At 31.8% G+C, this 24,730-nt stretch overlaps 1 protein-coding gene across 2 annotated transcripts; it reads right to left on the reverse strand.

Annotated features, from left to right (window-relative positions):
* Positions 1–451: 451 nt before the first annotated feature.
* Positions 452–2,914, reverse strand: LOC124199307 (arrestin domain-containing protein 17-like). 2 transcript variants are annotated; one of them, XM_046595105.1, is made up of 8 exons: positions 2,817–2,914; positions 2,114–2,284; positions 1,879–2,008; positions 1,698–1,779; positions 1,447–1,629; positions 1,176–1,352; positions 907–1,114; positions 452–828 (listed from the first exon to the last, which is right to left on the reverse strand). In XM_046595105.1, exons 2-8 carry the CDS (start codon positions 2,223–2,225, stop codon positions 710–712), a joined length of 1,011 nt encoding a protein of 336 aa, XP_046451061.1. In that variant the 5' UTR covers positions 2,226–2,284; positions 2,817–2,914; the 3' UTR covers positions 452–709. The 2 variants fall into 2 exon arrangements, with proteins under 2 accessions (XP_046451061.1, XP_046451060.1); XM_046595104.1 differs by lacking the exon at positions 2,817–2,914 and adding an exon at positions 2,386–2,551.
* Positions 2,915–24,730: the final 21,816 nt, after the last annotated feature.

Below are 24,730 nucleotides of genomic sequence, written 5' to 3' on the forward strand. Positions count from 1 at the left end.
GTGTGATAAAACACAAATATTGTGTATAAGAGCTATATAGATAGGCGGTTTGGGAACTGGAGATTTCGCGATATACTCACCAGCGTGAATATGCCATGCGTAGTTTCACAACACTGCAAGGTCAATTACACTCACGATGGAATTATATAAGATCTTTACATAGACGCTATAATATGCAGGTGTTTCTGTATTCAAACTGCGCTTTTGCCCTGATGATGCAGCAGCAGCACTTCAGTGGGAAAGGAGCTGAAAGATGCCAACATGGAAGTTTTACTATATTCTACTGCCTTGAAACTTGCGTGCCAAATTTATCCTTGTACGCCTCGCTGTGCTTATATGACATAGTTACAGACCCATGCAGCGGCGTATATTTTGCAATTTATCATCAAATTCACTGTAAGCTATTTCCTTATCAGCTTATCAGGTCAGGCCTGTACTTCAGCACACGACGTTCCGTCTTTTTAATTATTATTGGATAACCTATACATTAGATGTATTCATGTAATTACAAATATTCTTTTTTACGTGTAGTTCGCAATTATTAGATGTCTAACAAATGAATTCATTATTTATACTTACCTATTATTTCAAAATAATAGTTAATATGTATACTATGAATATAACTTCCAAAAAGATTGTGTGATTAACTACAAGATTAATTCAGACGAATTCAGATTATTAGCGCATCAGGATTACAATTCAATACCAACTATCCGTAAGTCAAATAACGAGGCTTATAGGAATCTCCGACTCCATAGACGACATGTTCAGAATCGTCGGTTTCTCTTAAGTTTCCACCAAACATGCATTCTTCATAACTCGGAGGCGCTATATTTAAAAGAGGAAACAGTCGAATTAATAATTAGTTAGACAACTTGTATAAAAGTAAACAATGCTTATATTTACGAAGATCTGGATAGTCGTTTGAAATCGGGGAAGCTATTTCACGTCCCGGATTCGTTATGCTCGTAGAATTCTCGGTCCGGGTTTGCGAGTTTGGGTGTGCGATTCTCTGCTGAAAATTAGCGAATGAGCTGCGTAGAGGAACATTACCGATGAGAAGGTTGTGGAAAATCTTCAGATTGAAGGAAAATGCCCCAGGATCTACAGCAAACTGCCCGACTGATTTAAAACGCAGTTCAAATGTTTCTCCTCCCAAAACAAAAGAGACTCACCATGATGCTGTAGGACACGTCGATGATATTGCAAAACTGAAGATTTGAAGAGACGATAGGAGGAACAATGATGGCATAATTTTCCCATGCCTGAAAATCTTTGAATTTTCCTCTTATTGATTCGTTAATAACGCGTTCATGGAATTCGGTTGCACGCGTTGCGTGATAACTAGTTTTCTAAAAATTACGACTTATGTTATTAACATTACGTAAAATAGGTCACGTAAAAGACCCGATTTTTTAGTCTGGTGACAATTTTCTTGCCTTTTACCTCTATGATCTGAACTTTTGTGCCACGCATAGCCTTTCTGCTCAAGTTTTCAACTTCGGCGTTGAAGATGATTGATTCTCCCGGAACATAACCGCAACGATCCAGCCAAAATTTAGCAGTTATCGGGTTGGATTTGCAACAAAGAATTCCCAGAGTCTTATAACCGGACGCTTGCACTGGTACCTTGTCAATAAATTATCGAAAAAAGCTCAAATTGTGCAATCAACAAATTATTTTATGTAAGTAATTACGCTAGATTCAGGAATTTGATTGAGGTCCATTATGGAGTTCACAGTTATAGGAATTTTGCATTCGTGATTCCACTTTCTACGTCTGTAATATATGTCGTCATCAAATAATAACACAATATCGTATAAAAACAGCTTTAAACCGTCTAAACAAATTATTTATGGGGAAAATGTGAATAAATACCGTTCATAAACAGCTCGAATGGTGTAACGGACGTTGCCATGAACTCCTTCAAATGAGGACGGAATTTGATGCGGCAGTATCAATGAAAATGGAAATTGATGTTTCCCTTTACCCAACGTACGATCACTTCCTATTATTTTTTTTTTTTCAGTCAAATTAATTATAAAAGCCGTTATTGTCTGTTATTTGTCATATTAGGCTTTATAGAGGGGATTTCTATACATTAAAATTTTACCTCCAGCGTTGATGGTGATCCGGTGACGGAAGTAACTTTCGTTGGATTGGTAGTGGGTGGTAATATTTTTTACTACGTTGTGTGAACGTCCATTTCGATAAATCGTATTCATTTGTTGCTCTGTCCTGGTAAAAGAAACTTGAGCTGATCCACGGCAATCGACGTAAATACCTAATAAAAATGTATAAGAGAGGCAAATTACATAAGACTCAAGATGATGCATAACAATGTTTGTGGCTTAATGTTTAACATTCTAGTCGACTTTATTATACCATTCACATTTTTGGGTTTGTCGTTCCATACGTGAACACTTCCTGTAATTTCTTGACCAGGAAAAAACACGCAGTTATCTTTATCTAAAGTGACGTAAAACTTGGCCAACACCATAGCTACAGTATAAATCAGTACCTTCTCGAACTATAAAAATAGTTAAACTAACTCCGCCAACCAGTTCGATAAGCTCTTATTATTACTCTTCTCCGATAGTGTTATCTTATCTTAATAACAATGAGTCCACCACTCAGAGGCCGGATTTGGGGTCTTTGTGGTTTTCATTTTTCGGGGAAACGGTGACTGAGGCATCGTAGCCAGTCCCCGATTAAACAGTTTTGTTTAAAATTTTGTGAAAAAACGAATGGTGAAATCCGCAATTTTTTAGCTAGCATAGTTTTTAAGTAATTTAGGGAAAACTAAGGGGGCCCACCAGAAATTGTAGAGTTTTAGGATTTTTCACATCAGTATCCAGGCGAACCAGACCGTTAAAAAAACTAACAAAGGTTTTGCCCCCCCCCCTCTACAGACATATCACACCGTTTTGTTATCTGAGGTTTATTGCAAGAGATATCGACGATTGAAAATCTAGAAAATTTTACACCATTTTTGAAGATTTTCTACATCACCCACTTAATTTTGCCTTGCCATCTAGCGACGATCGTATTGGAAATACACCATTTCAAGTCCATTGAATCAATAATTCATAATACAAATCACCAGGGTTGGGAACGATAATAAAAAAAAGTATGTTCGTTACAGAGATAAGGAGATGACAAACTCAATGGGAGAGCCAGCAGACGACGCCGCCCCATTTATTCACCCGTTCAGAACCCACCCTAAAACTATCTCCTTACCACACTTCGCGCTTCACCAGTGCTACGCTAGCGCTCCTACCGACCGGAGCCCGTAAAATTGTGAGCAACGCAATTCCCTAACGCAACGCAATTTCCCTTGCTGATTTTTTTTGCAAGTGATTTGGGAAAAATGGGAAAAATTTTTCCCGTAGTAGATTTTCAAACATGAATTACTTTTGAAATCCTATTGGGTAATTGAATATTCGCCTCTCTACGTATTATGGATACTACCCTGAAGGTTTCAAAAATGAATTTTTGTTTGGGTAACGCGGATTTCAACTTGGCACGCTCCGAAAGGATTGAAATCGTTACACGAAAATGTCAACAAAAAATTGATGAAAGTAGATTTTCAAACATGAATTTCTTCTAAAATCCTATTGGTTTATTGAATATTCGCCTCTCTTCGTATTATGAACACTCCCCTGAAGGTTTTAAAGTTGAATTTTTGTTTGGGTAACGCGTATTACGACCGTGACACACTCGACAAATATTGAAATCGTAACACGAAAATGCCAACCAAAAATGATGAAAGTAGATTTTCAAACATGAATTACTTTTGAAATCCTATTGGGTAATTGAATATTCGCCTCTCTACGTATTATTGAAACTCCCCTGAAGGTTTTAAAGTTGAATTTTTGTTTGGGTAATGCGGATTTCGACTGTGGTACACTCCGAATGTATTGAAATCTTAACACGAAAATGTAAACAAAAATGATGAAAGAACATTTTCAAACATGAATTACTTTTGAAATCCTATTGGGTAATGGAATATTCGCCTGTTTACGTATTAAAGTCACTCCCCTGAAGGTTTTAAAGTTTAATTTTTGTTTAGGTAACGTGGATTTCGACTTTGGCACACTCCGAAAGGATTGAAATCGTAATACGAAAATGTCAACAAAAATTGATGAAAGTAGATTTTCAAACACGAATTTCTTCTGAAATCCTATTGGGTAATTGAATATTTCCTCTCTATGTATTATGGAAACTCTGGAACCATAAAGGTTTTAAATTTGAATTTGTGTTTGGGTAATGACGATGAAATTTGAAATGACGATATAGATTGTTTTACAAATTTAAAGGGTTTCCCTGTTACAGGATATGTTAATGGATGTCCAATACACTATTTCAAGTCTTTAAAATCAACGAATCTATTAAGACATGCATGAAGGAAAAGAAATAGAAATAAGGTTTGATAGAATAATCTTCCATGAGCGGAAAATCACCACTTCAATGAATTTGAAATGACGATTCTGATTGCTTTACAAATTTCAAGGGTTTCCCTGTTACAGGATATGTTAATCGATGTCCAATACACTATTTCAAGTCTTTCAAATCAATGAATCTATTAAGACATGAATGAAGAAAAAGAAACAGTAATGAGGGTTGATAGAAAATCTTCCATGAGCGGAAAATCACCACTTCAATGAATTTGAAATGACGATTCTGATTGTTTTACAAATGTCAAGGGTTTCCCTGTTACAGGATATGTAAATCGATGTCCAATACACTATTTCAAGTCTTTAAAATCAATGAATCTATTAAGACAGGGATGATGGAAAAGAAATAGAAATAAGAGTTGATAGAAAATCTTCGAGGAAGTGAAAACACAACTTCAATGAATTTGAAATGACGATATCAATTGTTTTACAAGTTTAAACAAATTTCTTGTTACACGATATGTTAATTCGATGTCCAATACACTATTTAAAGTCTTTAAAATCAATGAATCTATTAAGACAGGGATGATGGAAAAGAAATAGAAATAAGAGTTGATAGAAAATCTTCCAGGAAGTGAAAACACAACTTCAATGAATTTGAAATGACGATATCAATTGTTTTACAAGTTTAAACAAATTTCTTGTTACACGATATGTTAATTCGATGTCCAATACACTATTTAAAGTCTTTAAAATCAATGAATCTATTAAGACAGGGATGATGGAAAAGAAATAGAAATAAGAGTTGATAGAAAATCTTCCAGGAAGTGAAAACACAACTTCAATGAATTTGAAATGACGATATCAATTGTTTTACAAGTTTAAACAAATTTCTTGTTACACGATATGTTAATTCGATGTCCAATACACTATTTCAAGTCTTTAAAATCAATGAATCTATTAAGACAGGGATGATGGAAAAGAAATAGAAATAAGAGTTGATAGAAAATCTTTCAGGAAGTGAAAACACAACTTCAATGAATTTGAAATGACGATATCAATTGTTTTACAAGTTTAAACAAATTTCTTGTTACACGATATGTTAATTCGATGTCCAATACACTATTTCAAGTCTTTAAAATCAATGAATCTATTAAGACAGGGATGATGGAAAAGAAATAGAAATAAGAGTTGATAGAAAATCTTCCAGGAAGTGAAAACACAACTTCAATGAATTTGAAATGACGATATCAATTGTTTTACAAGTTTAAACAAATTTCTTGTTACACGATATGTTAATTCGATGTCCAATACACTATTTAAAGTCTTTAAAATCAATGAATCTATTAAGACAGGGATGATGGAAAAGAAATAGAAATAAGAGTTGATAGAAAATCTTCCAGGAAGTGAAAACACAACTTCAATGAATTTGAAATGACGATATCAATTGTTTTACAAGTTTAAACAAATTTCTTGTTACACGATATGTTAATTCGATGTCCAATACACTATTTAAAGTCTTTAAAATCAATGAATCTATTAAGACAGGGATGATGGAAAAGAAATAGAAATAAGAGTTGATAGAAAATCTTCCAGGAAGTGAAAACACAACTTCAATGAATTTGAAATGACGATATCAATTGTTTTACAAGTTTAAACAAATTTCTTGTTACACGATATGTTAATTCGATGTCCAATACACTATTTCAAGTCTTTAAAATCAATGAATCTATTAAGACAGGGATGATGGAAAAGAAATAGAAATAAGAGTTGATAGAAAATCTTCCAGGAAGTGAAAACACAACTTCAATGAATTTGAAATGACGATATCAATTGTTTTACAAGTTTAAACAAATTTCTTGTTACACGATATGTTAATTCGATGTCCAATACACTATTTAAAGTCTTTAAAATCAATGAATCTATTAAGACATGCATGAAGGAAAAGAAATAGAAATAAGAGTTGATAGAAAATCTTCCAGGAACTGAAAATTACCACTTCAATGAATTTGAAATGACGATTCTGATTGTTTTACAAATTTCAAGGGTTTCCCTGTTACAGGATATGTTAATCGATGTCCAATACACTATTTCAAGTCTTTAAAATCAATGAATCAATTGAGACATAAATGAAGAAAAAGAAACAGTAATGAGGGTTGATAGAAAATCTTCCATGAGCGGAAAATCACCACTTCAATGAATTTGAAATGACGATTCTGATTGTTTTACAAATGTCAAGGGTTTCCCTGTTACAGGATATGTTAATCGATGTCCAATACACTATTTCAAGTCTTTAAAATCAATGAATCTATTAAGACATGCATGAAGGAAAAGAAATAGAAATAAGGGTTGATAGAAAATCTTCCAGGAAGTGAAAACACAACTTCAATGAATTTGAAATGACGATATCAATTGTTTTACAAGTTTAAACAAATTTCTTGTTACACGATATGTTAATTCGATGTCCAATACACTATTTAAAGTCTTTAAAATCAATGAATCTCTTAAGACATCCATGATGGAAAAGAAATAGAAATAAGAGTTGATAGAAAATCTTCCAGGAAGTGAAAACACAACTTCAATGAATTTGAAATGACGATATCAATTGTTTTACAAGTTTAAACAAATTTCTTGTTACACGATATGTTAATTCGATGTCCAATACACTATTTAAAGTCTTTAAAATCAATGAATCTCTTAAGACATCCATGATGGAAAAGAAATAGAAATAAGAGTTGATAGAAAATCTTCCAGGAAGTGAAAACACAACTTCAATGAATTTGAAATGACGATTTCAATTGTTTTACAAGTTTAAACAAATTTCTTGTTACACGATATGTTAATTCGATGTCCAATACACTATTTAAAGTCTTTAAAATCAATGAATCTATTAAGACAGGGATGATGGAAAAGAAATAGAAATAAGAGTTGATAGAAAATCTTCCAGGAAGTGAAAACACAACTTCAATGAATTTGAAATGACGATATCAATTGTTTTACAAGTTTAAACAAATTTCTTGTTACACGATATGTTAATTCGATGTCCAATACACTATTTCAAGTCTTTAAAATCAATGAATCTATTAAGACAGGGATGATGGAAAAGAAATAGAAATAAGAGTTGATAGAAAATCTTCCAGGAAGTGAAAACACAACTTCAATGAATTTGAAATGACGATATCAATTGTTTTACAAGTTTAAACAAATTTCTTGTTACACGATATGTTAATTCGATGTCCAATACACTATTTAAAGTCTTTAAAATCAATGAATCTATTAAGACATGCATGAAGGAAAAGAAATAGAAATAAGAGTTGATAGAAAATCTTCCAGGAACTGAAAATTACCACTTCAATGAATTTGAAATGACGATTCTGATTGTTTTACAAATTTCAAGGGTTTCCCTGTTACAGGATATGTTAATCGATGTCCAATACACTATTTCAAGTCTTTAAAATCAATGAATCAATTGAGACATAAATGAAGAAAAAGAAACAGTAATGAGGGTTGATAGAAAATCTTCCATGAGCGGAAAATCACCACTTCAATGAATTTGAAATGACGATTCTGATTGTTTTACAAATGTCAAGGGTTTCCCTGTTACAGGATATGTTAATCGATGTCCAATACACTATTTCAAGTCTTTAAAATCAATGAATCTATTAAGAAATGCATGAAGGAAAAGAAATAGAAATAAGGGTTGATAGAAAATCTTCCAGGAAGTGAAAACACAACTTCAATGAATTTGAAATGACGATATCAATTGTTTTACAAGTTTAAACAAATTTCTTGTTACACGATATGTTAATTCGATGTCCAATACACTATTTAAAGTCTTTAAAATCAATGAATCTCTTAAGACATCCATGATGGAAAAGAAATAGAAATAAGAGTTGATAGAAAATCTTCCAGGAAGTGAAAACACAACTTCAATGAATTTGAAATGACGATATCAATTGTTTTACAAGTTTAAACAAATTTCTTGTTACACGATATGTTAATTCGATGTCCAATACACTATTTAAAGTCTTTAAAATCAATGAATCTCTTAAGACATCCATGATGGAAAAGAAATAGAAATAAGAGTTGATAGAAAATCTTCCAGGAAGTGAAAACACAACTTCAATGAATTTGAAATGACGATTTCAATTGTTTTACAAGTTTAAACAAATTTCTTGTTACACGATATGTTAATTCGATGTCCAATACACTATTTAAAGTCTTTAAAATCAATGAATCTATTAAGGCATCCATGATGGAAAAGAAATAGAAATAAGAGTTGATAGAAAATCTTCCAGGAAGTGAAAACACAGCTTCAATGAATTTGAAATGGCGATATCAATTGTTTTACAAGTTTAAACAAATTTCTTGTTACATGATATGTTAATTCGATGTCCAATATACTATTTCAAGTCTTTAAAATCAATGAATCTATTAAGACATGCATGAAGGAAAAGAAATAGAAATAAGAGTTGATAGAAAATCTTCCAGGAACTGAAAATTACCACTTCAATGAATTTGAAATGACGATTCTGATTGTTTTACAAATGTCAAGGGTTTCCCTGTTACAGGATATGTTAATCGATGTCCAATACACTATTTCAAGTCTTTAAAATCAATGAATCTATTGAGATATGAATGAAGAAAAAGAAACAGTAATGAGGGTTGATAGAAAATCTTCCATGAGCGGAAAATCACCACTTCAATGAATTTGAAATGACGATTCTGATTGTTTTACAAATGTCAAGGGTTTCCCTGTTACAGGATATGTTAATCGATGTCCAATACACTATTTAAAGTCTTTAAAATCAATGAATCTCTTAAGACATCCATGATGGAAAAGAAATAGAAATAAGAGTTGATAGAAAATCTTCCAGGAAGTGAAAACACAACTTCAATGAATTTGAAATGACGATATCAATTTTTTTACAAGTTTAAACAAATTTCTTGTTACACGATATGTTAATTCGATGTCCAATACACTATTTAAAGTCTTTAAAATCAATGAATCTCTTAAGACATCCATGATAGAAAAGAAATAGAAATAAGAGTTGATAGAAAATCTTCCAGGAAGTGAAAACACAACTCCAATGAATTTGAAATGACGATTTCAATTGTTTTACAAGTTTAAACAAATTTCTTGTTACACGATATATGTTAATTCGATGTCCAATACACTATTTAAAGTCTTTAAAATCAATGAATCTCTGAAGACATCCATGATGGAAAAGAAATAGAAATAAGAGTTGATAGAAAATCTTCCAGGAAGTGAAAACACAACTTCAATAAATTTGAAATGACGATATCAATTTTTTTACAAGTTTAAACAAATTTCTTGTTACACGATATGTTAATTCGATGTCCAATACACTATTTAAAGTCTTTAAAATCAATGAATCTCTTAAGACATCCATGATGGAAAAGAAATAGAAATAAGAGTTGATAGAAAATCTTCCAGGAAGTGAAAACACAACTTCAATGAATTTGAAATGACGATATCAATTGTTTTACAAGTTTAAACAAATTTCTTGTTACACGATATGTTAATTCGATGTCCAATACACTATTTAAAGTCTTTAAAATCAATGAATCTATTAAGGCATCCATGATGGAAAAGAAATAGAAATAAGAGTTGATAGAAAATCTTCCAGGAAGTGAAAACACAACTTCAATGAATTTGAAATGACGATTTCAATTGTTTTACAAGTTTAAACAAATTTCTTGTTACACGATATGTTAATTCGATGTCCAATACACTATTTAAAGTCTTTAAAATCAATGAATCTATTAAGACATCCATGATGGAAAAGAAATAGAAATAAGAGTTGATAGAAAATCTTCCAGGAAGTGAAAACACAACTTCAATGAATTTGAAATGACGATTTCAATTGTTTTACAAGTTTAAACAAATTTCTTGTTACACGATATATGTTAATTCGATGTCCAATACACTATTTAAAGTCTTTAAAATCAATGAATCTCTTAAGACATCCATGATGGAAAAGAAATAGAAATAAGAGTTGATAGAAAATCTTCCAGGAAGTGAAAACACAACTTCAATGAATTTGAAATGACGATATCAATTGTTTTACAAGTTTAAACAAATTTCTTGTTACACGATATGTTAATTCGATGTCCAATACACTATTTAAAGTCTTTAAAATCAATGAATCTATTAAGGCATCCATGATGGAAAAGAAATAGAAATAAGAGTTGATAGAAAATCTTCCAGGAAGTGAAAACACAACTTCAATGAATTTGAAATGACGATTTCAATTGTTTTACAAGTTTAAACAAATTTCTTGTTACACGATATGTTAATTCGATGTCCAATACACTATTTAAAGTCTTTAAAATCAATGAATCTATTAAGGCATCCATGATGGAAAAGAAATAGAAATAAGAGTTGATAGAAAATCTTCCAGGAAGTGAAAACACAGCTTCAATGAATTTGAAATGGCGATATCAATTGTTTTACAAGTTTAAACAAATTTCTTGTTACATGATATGTTAATTCGATGTCCAATATACTATTTCAAGTCTTTAAAATCAATGAATCTATTAAGACATGCATGAAGGAAAAGAAATAGAAATAAGAGTTGATAGAAAATCTTCCATGAGCGGAAAATCACCACTTCAATGAATTTGAAATGACGATTCTGATTGCTTTACAAATGTCAAGGGTTTCCCTGTTACAGGATATGTTAATCGATGTCCAATACACTATTTCAAGTCTTTAAAATCAATGAATCTATTGAGATATGAATGAAGAAAAAGAAACAGTAATGAGGGTTGATAGAAAATCTTCCATGAGCGGAAAATCACCACTTCAATGAATTTGAAATGACGATTCTGATTGTTTTACAAATGTCAAGGGTTTCCCTGTTACAGGATATGTTAATCGATGTCCAATACACTATTTAAAGTCTTTAAAATCAATGAATCTCTTAAGACATCCATGATGGAAAAGAAATAGAAATAAGAGTTGATAGAAAATCTTCCAGGAAGTGAAAACACAACTTCAATGAATTTGAAATGACGATATCAATTTTTTTACAAGTTTAAACAAATTTCTTGTTACACGATATGTTAATTCGATGTCCAATACACTATTTAAAGTCTTTAAAATCAATGAATCTCTTAAGACATCCATGATAGAAAAGAAATAGAAATAAGAGTTGATAGAAAATCTTCCAGGAAGTGAAAACACAACTCCAATGAATTTGAAATGACGATTTCAATTGTTTTACAAGTTTAAACAAATTTCTTGTTACACGATGTATGTTAATTCGATGTCCAATACACTATTTAAAGTCTTTAAAATCAATGAATCTCTGAAGACATCCATGATGGAAAAGAAATAGAAATAAGAGTTGATAGAAAATCTTCCAGGAAGTGAAAACACAACTTCAATGAATTTGAAATGACGATATCAATTTTTTTACAAGTTTAAACAAATTTCTTGTTACACGATATGTTAATTCGATGTCCAATACACTATTTAAAGTCTTTAAAATCAATGAATCTCTTAAGACATCCATGATGGAAAAGAAATAGAAATAAGAGTTGATAGAAAATCTTCCAGGAAGTGAAAACACAACTTCAATGAATTTGAAATGACGATATCAATTGTTTTACAAGTTTAAACAAATTTCTTGTTACACGATATGTTAATTCGATGTCCAATACACTATTTAAAGTCTTTAAAATCAATGAATCTATTAAGGCATCCATGATGGAAAAGAAATAGAAATAAGAGTTGATAGAAAATCTTCCAGGAAGTGAAAACACAACTTCAATGAATTTGAAATGACGATTTCAATTGTTTTACAAGTTTAAACAAATTTCTTGTTACACGATATGTTAATTCGATGTCCAATACACTATTTAAAGTCTTTAAAATCAATGAATCTATTAAGACATCCATGATGGAAAAGAAATAGAAATAAGAGTTGATAGAAAATCTTCCAGGAAGTGAAAACACAACTTCAATGAATTTGAAATGACGATTTCAATTGTTTTACAAGTTTAAACAAATTTCTTGTTACACGATATATGTTAATTCGATGTCCAATACACTATTTAAAGTCTTTAAAATCAATGAATCTCTTAAGACATCCATGATGGAAAAGAAATAGAAATAAGAGTTGATAGAAAATCTTCCAGGAAGTGAAAACACAACTTCAATGAATTTGAAATGACGATATCAATTGTTTTACAAGTTTAAACAAATTTCTTGTTACACGATATGTTAATTCGATGTCCAATACACTATTTAAAGTCTTTAAAATCAATGAATCTATTAAGGCATCCATGATGGAAAAGAAATAGAAATAAGAGTTGATAGAAAATCTTCCAGGAAGTGAAAACACAACTTCAATGAATTTGAAATGACGATATCAATTGTTTTACAAGTTTAAACAAATTACCACTTCAATGAATTTGAAATGACGATTCTGATTGTTTTACAAATTTCAAGGGTTTTTCTGTTACAGGATATGTTAATCGATGTCCAATAAACTATTTCAAGTCTTTAAAATCAATGAATCTATTAAGACATGCATGAAGGAAAAGAAATAGAAATAAGGGTTGATAGAAAATGTTCCAGGAACTGAAAATCACCACTTCAATCTTTTGATGCTCATAACTTTTGAAATTTATTTTGGTGTTTGAATATTTGAAACCTAGGTAATAGAGAACAGTCCCCTCAATGTTTTGAGACTTTGTTTTCATTTTGGTGTTGAGTTTTAAGCCTTTGGTGTGACCGTAAAGTCTTGAAATCACAAAAATGATGGCAGAAAAAACTTCAAATGCTCATAACTTTTGAAATTTATTTTGCTGTTTGAATATTTGAATTCTAGGTGATAGAAGACAGTCCCCTCAATCTTTTGAGATTTAGTTTTTATTTTGGTGTTGAGTTTTAAGCCTGTGGTGTGACCGTAAAGTCTTGAAATCACAAAAATGATGGCAGAAAAAACTTCAAATGCTCATAACTTTTGAAATTTATTTTGGTGTTTGAATATTTGAAACCTAGGTAATAGAGGACAGTCCCCTCAATCTTTTGAGACTTAGTTTTCATTTTGGTGTTGAGTTTTAAGCCTTTGGTGTGACCGTAAAGTCTTGAAATCACAAAAATGATGGCAGAAAAAAATTCAAATGCTCATAACTTTTGAAATTTATTTTGGTGTTTGAATATTTTAAACCTAGGTAATAGAAGACAGTCCCCTCAATCTTTTGAGACTTAGTTTTTATTTTGGTGTTGAGTTTTAAGCCTGTGGTGTGACCGTAAAGTCTTGAAATCACAAAAATGATGGCAGAAAAAAATTCAAATGCTCATAACTTTTGAGATTTATTTTGGTGTTTGAATATTTGAAACCTAGGTAATAGAGAACAGTCCCCTCAATCTTTTGAGACTTAGTTTTCATTTTGATGTTGAGTTTTAAGCCTGTGGTGTGACCGTAAAGTCTTGAAATCACAAAAATGATGGCAGAAAAAACTTCAAATGCTCATAACTTTTGAGATTTATTTTGGTGTTTGAATATTTGAAACCTAGGTAATAGAGAACAGTCCCCTCAATGTTTTGAGACTTTGTTTTCATTTTGGTGTTGAGTTTTAGGCCTTTGGTGTGACCGTAAAGTCTTGAAATCACAAAAATGATGGCAGAAAAAACTTCAAATGCTCATAACTTTTGAGATTTATTTTGGTGTTTGAATATATGAAACCTAGGTAATAGAGAACAGTCCCCTCAATGTTTTGAGACTTTGTTTTCATTTTGGTGTTGATTTTTAAGCCTGTGGTGTGACCGTAAAGTCTTGAAATCACAAAAATGATGGCGGAAAAAAATTCAAATGCTCATAACTTTTGAAATTTATTTTGGTGTTTGAATATTTGAAACCTAGGTAATAGAGGACAGTCCCCTCAATCTTTTGAGACTTAGTTTTCATTTTGGTGTTGAGTTTTAAGCCTTTGGTGTGACCGTAAAGTCTTGAAATCACAAAAATGATGGCAGAAAAAAATTCAAATGCTCATAACTTTTGAAATTTATTTTGGTGTTTGAATATTTTAAACCTAGGTAATAGAAGACAGTCCCCTCAATCTTTTGAGACTTAGTTTTTATTTTGGTGTTGAGTTTTAAGCCTGTGGTGTGACCGTAAAGTCTTGAAATCACAAAAATGATGGCAGAAAAAAATTCAAATGCTCATAACTTTTGAGATTTATTTTGGTGTTTGAATATTTGAAACCTAGGTAATAGAGAACAGTCCCCTCAATCTTTTGAGACTTAGTTTTCATTTTGATGTTGAGTTTTAAGCCTGTGGTGTGACCGTAAAGTCTTGAAATCACAAAAATGATGGCAGAAAAAACTTCAAATGCTCATATCTTTTGAGATTTATTTTGGTGTTTGAATATTTGAAACCTAGGTAATAGAGAACAGTCCCCTCAATGTTTTGAGACTTTGTTTTCATTTTGGTGTTGAGTTTTAAGCCTTTGGTGTGACCGTAAAGTCTTGAAATCACAAAAATGATGGCAGAAAAAACTTCAAATGCTCATAACTTTTGAGATTTATTTTGGTGTTTGAATATTTGAAACCTAGGTAATAGAGAACAGTCCCCTCAATGTTTTGAGACTCTGTTTTCATTTTGGTGTTGAGTTTTAAGCCTTTGGTGTGACCGTAAAGTCTTGAAATCACAAAAATGATGGCGGAAAAAAATTCAAATGCTCATAACTTTTGAAATTTATTTTGGTGTTTGAATATTTGAATTCTAGGTGATAGAAGACAGTCCCCTCAATCTTTTGAGATTTAGTTTTTATTTTGGTGTTGAGTTTTAAGCCTGTGGTGTGACCGTAAAGTCTTGAAATCACAAAAATGATGGCAGAAAAAACTTCAAATGCTCATAACTTTTGAGATTTATTTTGGTGTTTGAATATTTGAAACCTAGGTAATAGAGAACAGTCCCCTCAATGTTTTGAGACTTTGTTTTCATTTTGGTGTTGAGTTTTAAGCCTTTGGTGTGACCGTAAAGTCTTGAAATCACAAAAATGATGGCAGAAAAAACTTCAAATGCTCATAACTTTTGAGATTTATTTTGGTGTTTGAATATTTGAATTCTAGGTGATAGAAGACAGTCCCCTCAATCTTTTGAGATTTAGTTTTTATTTTGGTGTTGAGTTTTAAGCCTGTGGTGTGACCGTAAAGTCTTGAAATCACAAAAATGATGGCAGAAAAAACTTCAAATGCTCATAACTTTTGAAATTTATTTTGGTGTTTGAATATTTGAAACCTAGGTAATAGAGAACAGTCCCCTCAATCTTTTTAGACTTAGTTTTCATTTTGGTGTTGAGTTTTAAGCCTTTGGTGTGACCGTTAATTCTTGAAATCACAAAAATGATGGCAGAAAAAAATTCAAATGCTCATAACTTTTGAAATTTATTTTGGTGTTTGAATATTTTAAACCTAGGTAATAGAAGACAGTCCCCTCAATCTTTTGAGACTTAGTTTTTATTTTGGTGTTGAGTTTTAAGCCTGTGGTGTGACCGTAAAGTCTTGAAATCACAAAAATGATGGCAGAAAAAAATTCAAATGCTCATAACTTTTGAGATTTATTTTGGTGTTTGAATATTTGAAACCTAGGTAATAGAGAACAGTCCCCTCAATCTTTTGAGACTTTGTTTTCATTTTGGTGTTGAGTTTTAAGCCTTTGGTGTGACCGTAAAGTCTTGAAATCACAAAAATGATGGCAGAAAAGACTTCAAATGCTCATAACTTTTGAGATTTATTTTGGTGTTTGAATATTTGAAACCTAGGTAATAGAGGACAGTCCCCTCAATCTTTTGAGACTTAGTTTTCATTTTGGTGTTGAGTTTTAAGCCTGTGGTGTGACCGTAAAGTCTTGAAATCACAAAAATGATGGCAGAAAAAACTTCAAATGCTCATAACTTTTGAAATTTATTTTGGTGTTTGAATATTTGAAACCTAGGTAATAGAGGACAGTCCCCTCAATCTTTTGAGACTTAGTTTTCATTTTGGTGTTGAGTTTTAAGCCTTTGGTGTGACCGTAAAATCTTGAAATCACAAAAATGATGGCAGAAAAAACTTCAAATGCTCATAACTTTTGAAATTTATTTTGGTGTTTGAATATTTTAAACCTAGGTAATAGAAGACAGTCCCCTCAATCTTTTGAGACTTAGTTTTTATTTTGGTGTTGAGTTTTAAGCCTGTGGTGTGACCGTAAAGTCTTGAAATCACAAAAATGATGGCAGAAAAAACTTCAAATGCTCATAACTTTTGAAATTTATTTTGGTGTTTGAATATTTGAAACCTAGGTAATAGAGGACAGTCCCCTCAATCTTTTGAGACTTAGTTTTCATTTTGGTGTTGAGTTTTAAGCCTTTGGTGTGACCGTAAAGTCTTGAAATCACAAAAATGATGGCAGAAAAAACTTCAAATGCTCATAACTTTTGAAATTTATTTTGGTGTTTGAATATTTTAAACCTAGGTAATAGAAGACAGTCCCCTCAATCTTTTGAGACTTAGTTTTATTTTGGTGTTGAGTTTTAAGCCTGTGGTGTGACCGTAAAGTCTTGAAATCACAAAAATGATGGCAGAAAAAACTTCAAATGCTCATAACTTTTGAGATTTATTTTGGTGTTTGAATATTTGAAACCTAGGTAATAGAGGACAGTCCCCTCAATCTTTTGAGACTTAGTTTTCATTTTGGTGTTGAGTTTTAAGCCTGTGGTGTGACCGTAAAGTCTTGAAATCACAAAAATGATGGCAGAAAAAACTTCAAATGCTCATAACTTTTGAAATTTATTTTGGTGTTTGAATATTTGAAACCTAGGTAATAGAGGACAGTCCCCTCAATCTTTTGAGACTTAGTTTTCATTTTGGTGTTGAGTTTTAAGCCTTTGGTGTGACCGTAAAGTCTTGAAATCACAAAAATGATGGCAGAAAAAACTTCAAATGCTCATAACTTTTGAAATTTATTTTGGTGTTTGAATATTTGAATTCTAGGTGATAGAAGACAGTCCCCTCAATCTTTTGAGATTTAGTTTTTATTTTGGTGTTGAGTTTTAAGCCTGTGGTGTGACCGTAAAGTCTTGAAATCACAAAAATGATGGCAGAAAAAACTTCAAATGCTCATAACTTTTGAAATTTATTTTGGTGTTTGAATATTTGAAACCTAGGTAATAGAGGACAGTCCCCTCAATCTTTTGAGACTTAGTTTTCATTTTGGTGTTGAGTTTTAAGCCTTTGGTGTGACCGTAAAATCTTGAAATCACAAAAATGATGGCAGAAAAAACTTCAAATGCTCATAACTTTTGAAATTTATTTTGGTGTTTGAATATTTTAAACCTAGGTAATAGAAGACAGTCCCCTCAATCTTTTGAGACTTAGTTTTTATTTTGGTGTTGAGTTTTAAGCCTGTGGTGTGACCGTAAAGTCTTGAAATCACAAAAATGATGGCAGAAAAAACTTCAAATGCTCATAACTTTTGAGATTTATTTTGGTGTTTGAATATTTGAAACCTAGGTAATAGAGAACAGTCCCCTCAATCTTTTGAGACTTTGTTTTCATTTTGGTGTTGAGTTTTAAGCCTTTGGTGTGACCGTAAAGTCTTGAAATCACAAAAATGATGGCAGAAAAGACTTCAAATGCTCATAACTTTTGAGATTTATTTTGGTGTTTGAATATTTGAAACCTAGGTAATAGAGGACAGTCCCCTCAATCTTTTGAGACTTAGTTTTCATTTTGGTGTTGAGTTTTAAGCCTGTGGTGTGACCGTAAAGTCTTGAAATCACAAAAATGATGGCAGAAAAAACTTCAAATGCTCATAACTTTTGAAATTTATTTTGGTGTTTGAATATTTGAATTCTAGGTGATAGAAGACAGTCCCCTCAATCTTTTGAGATTTAGTTTTTATTTTGGTGTTGAGTTTTAAGCCTGTGGTGTGACCGTAAAGTCTTGAAATCACAAAAATGATGGCAGAAAAAACTTCAAATGCTCATAACTTTTGAAATTTATTTTGGTGTTTGAATATTTGAAACCTAGGTAATAGAGGACAGTCCCCTCAATCTTTTGAGACTTAGTTTTCATTTTGGTGTTGAGTTTTAAGCCTTTGGTGTGACCGTAAAATCTTGAAATCACAAAAATGATGACAGAAAAAACTTCAAATGCTCATAACTTTTGAAATTTATTTTGGTGTTTGAATATTTTAAACCTAGGTAATAGAAGACAGTCCCCTCAATCTTTTGAGACTTAGTTTTTATTTTGGTGTTGAGTTTTAAGCCTGTGGTGTGACCGTAAAGTCTTGAAATCACAAAAATGATGGCAGAAAAAACTTCAAATGCTCATAACTTTTGAGATTTATTTTGGTGTTTGAATATTTGAAACCTAGGTAATAGAGAACAGTCCCCTCAATCTTTTGAGACTTTGTTTTCATTTTGGTGTTGAGTTTTAAGCCTTTGGTGTGACCGTAAAGTCTTGAAATCACAAAAATGATGGCAGAAAAGAATTCAAATGCTCATAACTTTTGAAATTTATTTTGGTGTTTGAATATTTGAAACCTAGGTAATAGAGGACAGTCCCCTCAATCTTTTGAGACTTAGTTTTTATTTTGGTGTTGAGTTTTAAGCCTGTGGTGTGACCGTAAAGTCTTGAAATCACAAAAATGATGGCAGAAAAAACTTCAAATGCTCATAACTTTTGAGATTTATTTTGGTGTTTGAATATTTGAAACCTAGGTAATAGAGAACAGTCCCCTCAATCTTTTGAGACTTTGTTTTCATTTTGGTGTTGAGTTTTAAGCCTTTGGTGTGACCGTAAAGTCTTGAAATCACAAAAATGATGGCAGAAAAGACTTCAAATGCTCATAACTTTTGAGATTTATTTTGGTGTTTGAATATTTGAAACCTAGGTAATAGAGGACAGTCCCCTCAATCTTTTGAGACTTAGTTTTCATTTTGGTGTTGAGTTTTAAGCCTGTGGTGTGACCGTAAAGTCTTGAAATCACAAAAATGATGGCAGAAAAAACTTCAAATGCTCATAACTTTTGAAATTTATTTTGGTGTTTGAATATTTGAATTCTAGGTGATAGAAGACAGTCCCCTCAATCTTTTGAGATTTAGTTTTTATTTTGGTGTTGAGTTTTAAGCCTGTGGTGTGACCGTAAAGTCTTGAAATCACAAAAATGATGGCAGAAAAAACTTCAAATGCTCATAACTTTTGAAATTTATTTTGGTGTTTGAATATTTGAAACCTAGGTAATAGAGGACAGTCCCCTCAATCTTTTGAGACTTAGTTTTCATTTTGGTGTTGAGTTTTAAGCCTTTGGTGTGACCGTAAAATCTTGAAATCACAAAAATGATGGCAGAAAAAACTTCAAATGCTCATAACTTTTGAAATTTATTTTGGTGTTTGAATATTTTAAACCTAGGTAATAGAAGACAGTCCCCTCAATCTTTTGAGACTTAGTTTTTATTTTGGTGTTGAGTTTTAAGCCTGTGGTGTGACCGTAAAGTCTTGAAATCACAAAAATGATGGCAGAAAAAACTTCAAATGCTCATAACTTTTGAGATTTATTTTGGTGTTTGAATATTTGAAACCTAGGTAATAGAGAACAGTCCCCTCAATCTTTTGAGACTTTGTTTTCATTTTGGTGTTGAGTTTTAAGCCTTTGGTGTGACCGTAAAGTCTTGAAATCACAAAAATGATGGCAGAAAAGACTTCAAATGCTCATAACTTTTGAGATTTATTTTGGTGTTTGAATATTTGAAACCTAGGTAATAGAGGACAGTCCCCTCAATCTTTTGAGACTTAGTTTTCATTTTGGTGTTGAGTTTTAAGCCTGTGGTGTGACCGTAAAGTCTTGAAATCACAAAAATGATGGCAGAAAAAACTTCAAATGCTCATAACTTTTGAAATTTATTTTGGTGTTTGAATATTTGAAACCTAGGTAATAGAGGACAGTCCCCTCAATCTTTTGAGACTTAGTTTTCATTTTGGTGTTGAGTTTTAAGCCTGTGGTGTGACCGTAAAGTCTTGAAATCACAAAAATGATGGCAGAAAAAACTTCAAATGCTCATAACTTTTGAAATTTATTTTGGTGTTTGAATATTTGAAACCTAGGTAATAGAGGACAGTCCCCTCAATCTTTTGAGACTTAGTTTTCATTTTGGTGTTGAGTTTTAAGCCTTTGGTGTGACCGTAAAGTCTTGAAATCACAAAAATGATGGCAGAAAAAACTTCAAATGCTCATAACTTTTGAAATTTATTTTGGTGTTTGAATATTTGAATTCTAGGTGATAGAAGACAGTCCCCTCAATCTTTTGAGATTTAGTTTTTATTTTGGTGTTGAGTTTTAAGCCTGTGGTGTGACCGTAAAGTCTTGAAATCACAAAAATGATGGCAGAAAAAACTTCAAATGCTCATAACTTTTGAAATTTATTTTGGTGTTTGAATATTTGAAACCTAGGTAATAGAGGACAGTCCCCTCAATCTTTTGAGACTTAGTTTTCATTTTGGTGTTGAGTTTTAAGCCTTTGGTGTGACCGTAAAATCTTGAAATCACAAAAATGATGGCAGAAAAAACTTCAAATGCTCATAACTTTTGAAATTTATTTTGGTGTTTGAATATTTTAAACCTAGGTAATAGAAGACAGTCCCCTCAATCTTTTGAGACTTAGTTTTTATTTTGGTGTTGAGTTTTAAGCCTGTGGTGTGACCGTAAAGTCTTGAAATCACAAAAATGATGGCAGAAAAAACTTCAAATGCTCATAACTTTTGAGATTTATTTTGGTGTTTGAATATTTGAAACCTAGGTAATAGAGAACAGTCCCCTCAATCTTTTGAGACTTTGTTTTCATTTTGGTGTTGAGTTTTAAGCCTTTGGTGTGACCGTAAAGTCTTGAAATCACAAAAATGATGGCAGAAAAGACTTCAAATGCTCATAACTTTTGAGATTTATTTTGGTGTTTGAATATTTGAAACCTAGGTAATAGAGGACAGTCCCCTCAATCTTTTGAGACTTAGTTTTCATTTTGGTGTTGAGTTTTAAGCCTGTGGTGTGACCGTAAAGTCTTGAAATCACAAAAATGATGGCAGAAAAAACTTCAAATGCTCATAACTTTTGAAATTTATTTTGGTGTTTGAATATTTGAAACCTAGGTAATAGAGGACAGTCCCCTCAATCTTTTGAGACTTAGTTTTCATTTTGGTGTTGAGTTTTAAGCCTTTGGTGTGACCGTAAAGTCTTGAAATCACAAAAATGATGGCAGAAAAAACTTCAAATGCTCATAACTTTTGAAATTTATTTTGGTGTTTGAATATTTGAATTCTAGGTGATAGAAGACTGTCCCCTCAATCTTTTGAGATTTAGTTTTTATTTTGGTGTTGAGTTTTAAGCCTGTGGTGTGACCGTAAAGTCTTGAAATCACAAAAATGATGGCAGAAAAAACTTCAAATGCTCATAACTTTTGAAATTTATTTTGGTGTTTGAATATTTGAAACCTAGGTAATAGAAGACAGTCCCCTCAATCTTTTGAGACTTAGTTTTCATTTTGGTGTTGAGTTTTAAGCCTTTGGTGTGACCGTAAAGTCTTGAAATCACAAAAATGATGGCAGAAAAAAATTCAAATGCTCATAACTTTTGAAATTTATTTTGGTGTTTGAATATTTTAAACCTAGGTAATAGAAGACAGTCCCCTCAATCGTTTGAGACTTAGTTTTTATTTTGGTGTTGAGTTTTAAGCCTGTGGTGTGACCGTAAAGTCTTGAAATCACAAAAATGATGGCAGAAAAAAATTCAAATGCTCATAACTTTTGAGATTTATTTTGGTGTTTGAATATTTGAAACCTAGGTAATAGAGAACAGTCCCCTCAATCTTTTGGTGTTTGAATATTTGAATTCTAGGTGATAGAAGACAGTCCCCTCAATCTTTTGAGACTTAGTTTTTATTTTGGTGTTGAGTTTTAAGCCTGTGGTGTGACCGTAAAGTCTTGAAATCACAAAAATGATGGCAGAAAAAACTTCAAATGCTCATAACTTTTGAAATTTATTTTGGTGTTTGAATATTTGAAACCTAGGTAATAGAGGACAGTCCATTAAATCTTTTGAGACTTAGTTTTCATTTTGGTGTTGAGTTTTAAGCCTTTGGTGTGACCGTTAAGTCTTGAAATCACAAAAATGATGGCAGAAAAAACTTCAAATGCTCATAACTTTTGAAATTTATTTTGGTGTTTGAATATTTGAAACCTAGGTAATAGAGGACAGTCCCCTCAATCTTTTGAGACTTAGTTTTCATTTTGGTGTTGAGTTTTAAGCCTTTGGTGTGACCGTAAAGTCTTGAAATCACAAAAATGATGGCAGAAAAAACTTCAAATGCTCATAACTTTTGAAATTTATTTTGGTGTTTGAATATTTGAATTCTAGGTGATAGAAGACAGTCCCCTCAATCTTTTGAGACTTAGTTTTTTATTTGGTGTTGAGTTTTAAGCCTGTGGTGTGACCGTAAAGTCTTGAAATCACAAAAATGATGGCAGAAAAAAATTCAAATGCTCATAACTTTTTAGATTTATATTGGTGTTTGAATATTTGAAACCTAGGTAATAGAAAACAGTCCCCTTAATCTTTTGAGACTTAGTTTTCATTTTGGTGTTGAGTTTTAAGCCTGTGGTGTGACCGTAAAGTCTTGAAATCACAAAAATGATGGCAGAAAAAAATTCAAATGCTCATAACTTTTGAGATTTATTTTGGTGTTTGAATATTTGAAACCTAGGTAATAGAAAACAGTCCCCTCAATCTTTTGAGACTTAGTTTTCATTTTGGTGTTGAGTTTTAAGCCTTTGGTGTGACCGTAAAGTCTTGAAATCACAAAAATGATGGCAGAAAAAACTTCAAATGCTCATAACTTTTGAAATTTATTTTGGTGTTTGAATATTTTAAACCTAGGTAATAGAAGACAGTCCCCTCAATCTTTTGAGACTTAGTTTTTATTTTGGTGTTGAGTTTTAAGCCTGTGGTGTGACCGTAAAGTCTTGAAATCACAAAAATGATGGCAGAAAAAACTTCAAATGCTCATAACTTTTGAAATTTATTTTGGTGTTTGAATATTTGAAACCTAGGTAATAGAGGACAGTCCCCTCAATCTTTTGAGACTTAGTTTTCATTTTGGTGTTGAGTTTTAAGCCTTTGGTGTGACCGTAAAGTCTTGAAATCACAAAAATGATGGCAGAAAAAACTTCAAATGCTCATAACTTTTGAAATTTATTTTGGTGTTTGAATATTTGAATTCTAGGTGATAGAAGACAGTCCCCTCAATCTTTTGAGATTTAGTTTTTATTTTGGTGTTGAGTTTTAAGCCTGTGGTGTGACCGTAAAGTCTTGAAATCACAAAAATGATGGCAGAAAAAACTTCAAATGCTCATAACTTTTGAAATTTATTTTGGTGTTTGAATATTTGAAACCTAGGTAATAGAGGACAGTCCCCTCAATCTTTTGAGACTTAGTTTTCATTTTGGTGTTGAGTTTTAAGCCTTTGGTGTGACCGTAAAGTCTTGAAATCACAAAAATGATGGCAGAAAAAACTTCAAATGCTCATAACTTTTGAAATTTATTTTGGTGTTTGAATATTATAACCTTGGTAATAGAAGACAGTCCCCTCAATCTTTTGAGACTTAGTTTTTTATTTGGTGTTGAGTTTTAAGCCTGTGGTGTGACCGTAAAGTCTTGAAATCACAAAAATGATGGCAGAAAAAAATTCAAATGCTCATAACTTTTTAGATTTATTTTGGTGTTTGAATATTTGAAACCTAGGTAATAGAAAACAGTCCCCTCAATCTTTTGAGACTTAGTTTTCATTTTGGTGTTGAGTTTTAAGCCTGTGGTGTGACCGTAAAGTCTTGAAATCACAAAAATGATGGCAGAAAAAAATTCAAATGCTCATAACTTTTGAGATTTATTTTGGTGTTTGAATATTTGAAACCTAGGTAATAGAAAACAGTCCCCTCAATCTTTTGAGACTTAGTTTTCATTTTGGTGTTGAGTTTTAAGCCTGTGGTGTGACCGTAAAGTCTTGAAATCACAAAAATGATGGCAGAAAAAACTTCAAATGCTCATAACTTTTGAAATTTATTTTGGTGTTTGAATATTTGAAACCTAGGTAATAGAGGACAGTCCCCTCAATCTTTTGAGACTTAGTTTTCATTTTGGTGTTGAGTTTTAAGCCTTTGGTGTGACCGTAAAGTCTTGAAATCACAAAAATGATGGCAGAAAAAACTTCAAATGCTCATAACTTTTGAAATTTATTTTGGTGTTTGAATATTTGAATTCTAGGTG

Source organism: Daphnia pulex, chromosome 8, assembly GCF_021134715.1.
Source record: "Daphnia pulex isolate KAP4 chromosome 8, ASM2113471v1".
Lineage (NCBI taxonomy): Eukaryota > Metazoa > Arthropoda > Branchiopoda > Diplostraca > Daphniidae > Daphnia > Daphnia pulex.

Excerpts from the sequence above, each read along its gene's own strand:
- LOC124199307 (XM_046595104.1), bottom strand. The coding sequence starts at position 2,500 with ATGGTGTTGGCCAAGTTTTACGTCACTTTAGATAAAGATAACTGCGTG. Across the intron at positions 1,780-1,878 it reads ATTCGAGCTGTTTATGAACG|ACGTAGAAAGTGGAATCACG; the intron begins GTATTTATTCAC and ends CATATATTACAG. Across the intron at positions 1,630-1,697 it reads ATCAAATTCCTGAATCTAGC|GTACCAGTGCAAGCGTCCGG; the intron begins GTAATTACTTAC and ends TTTATTGACAAG.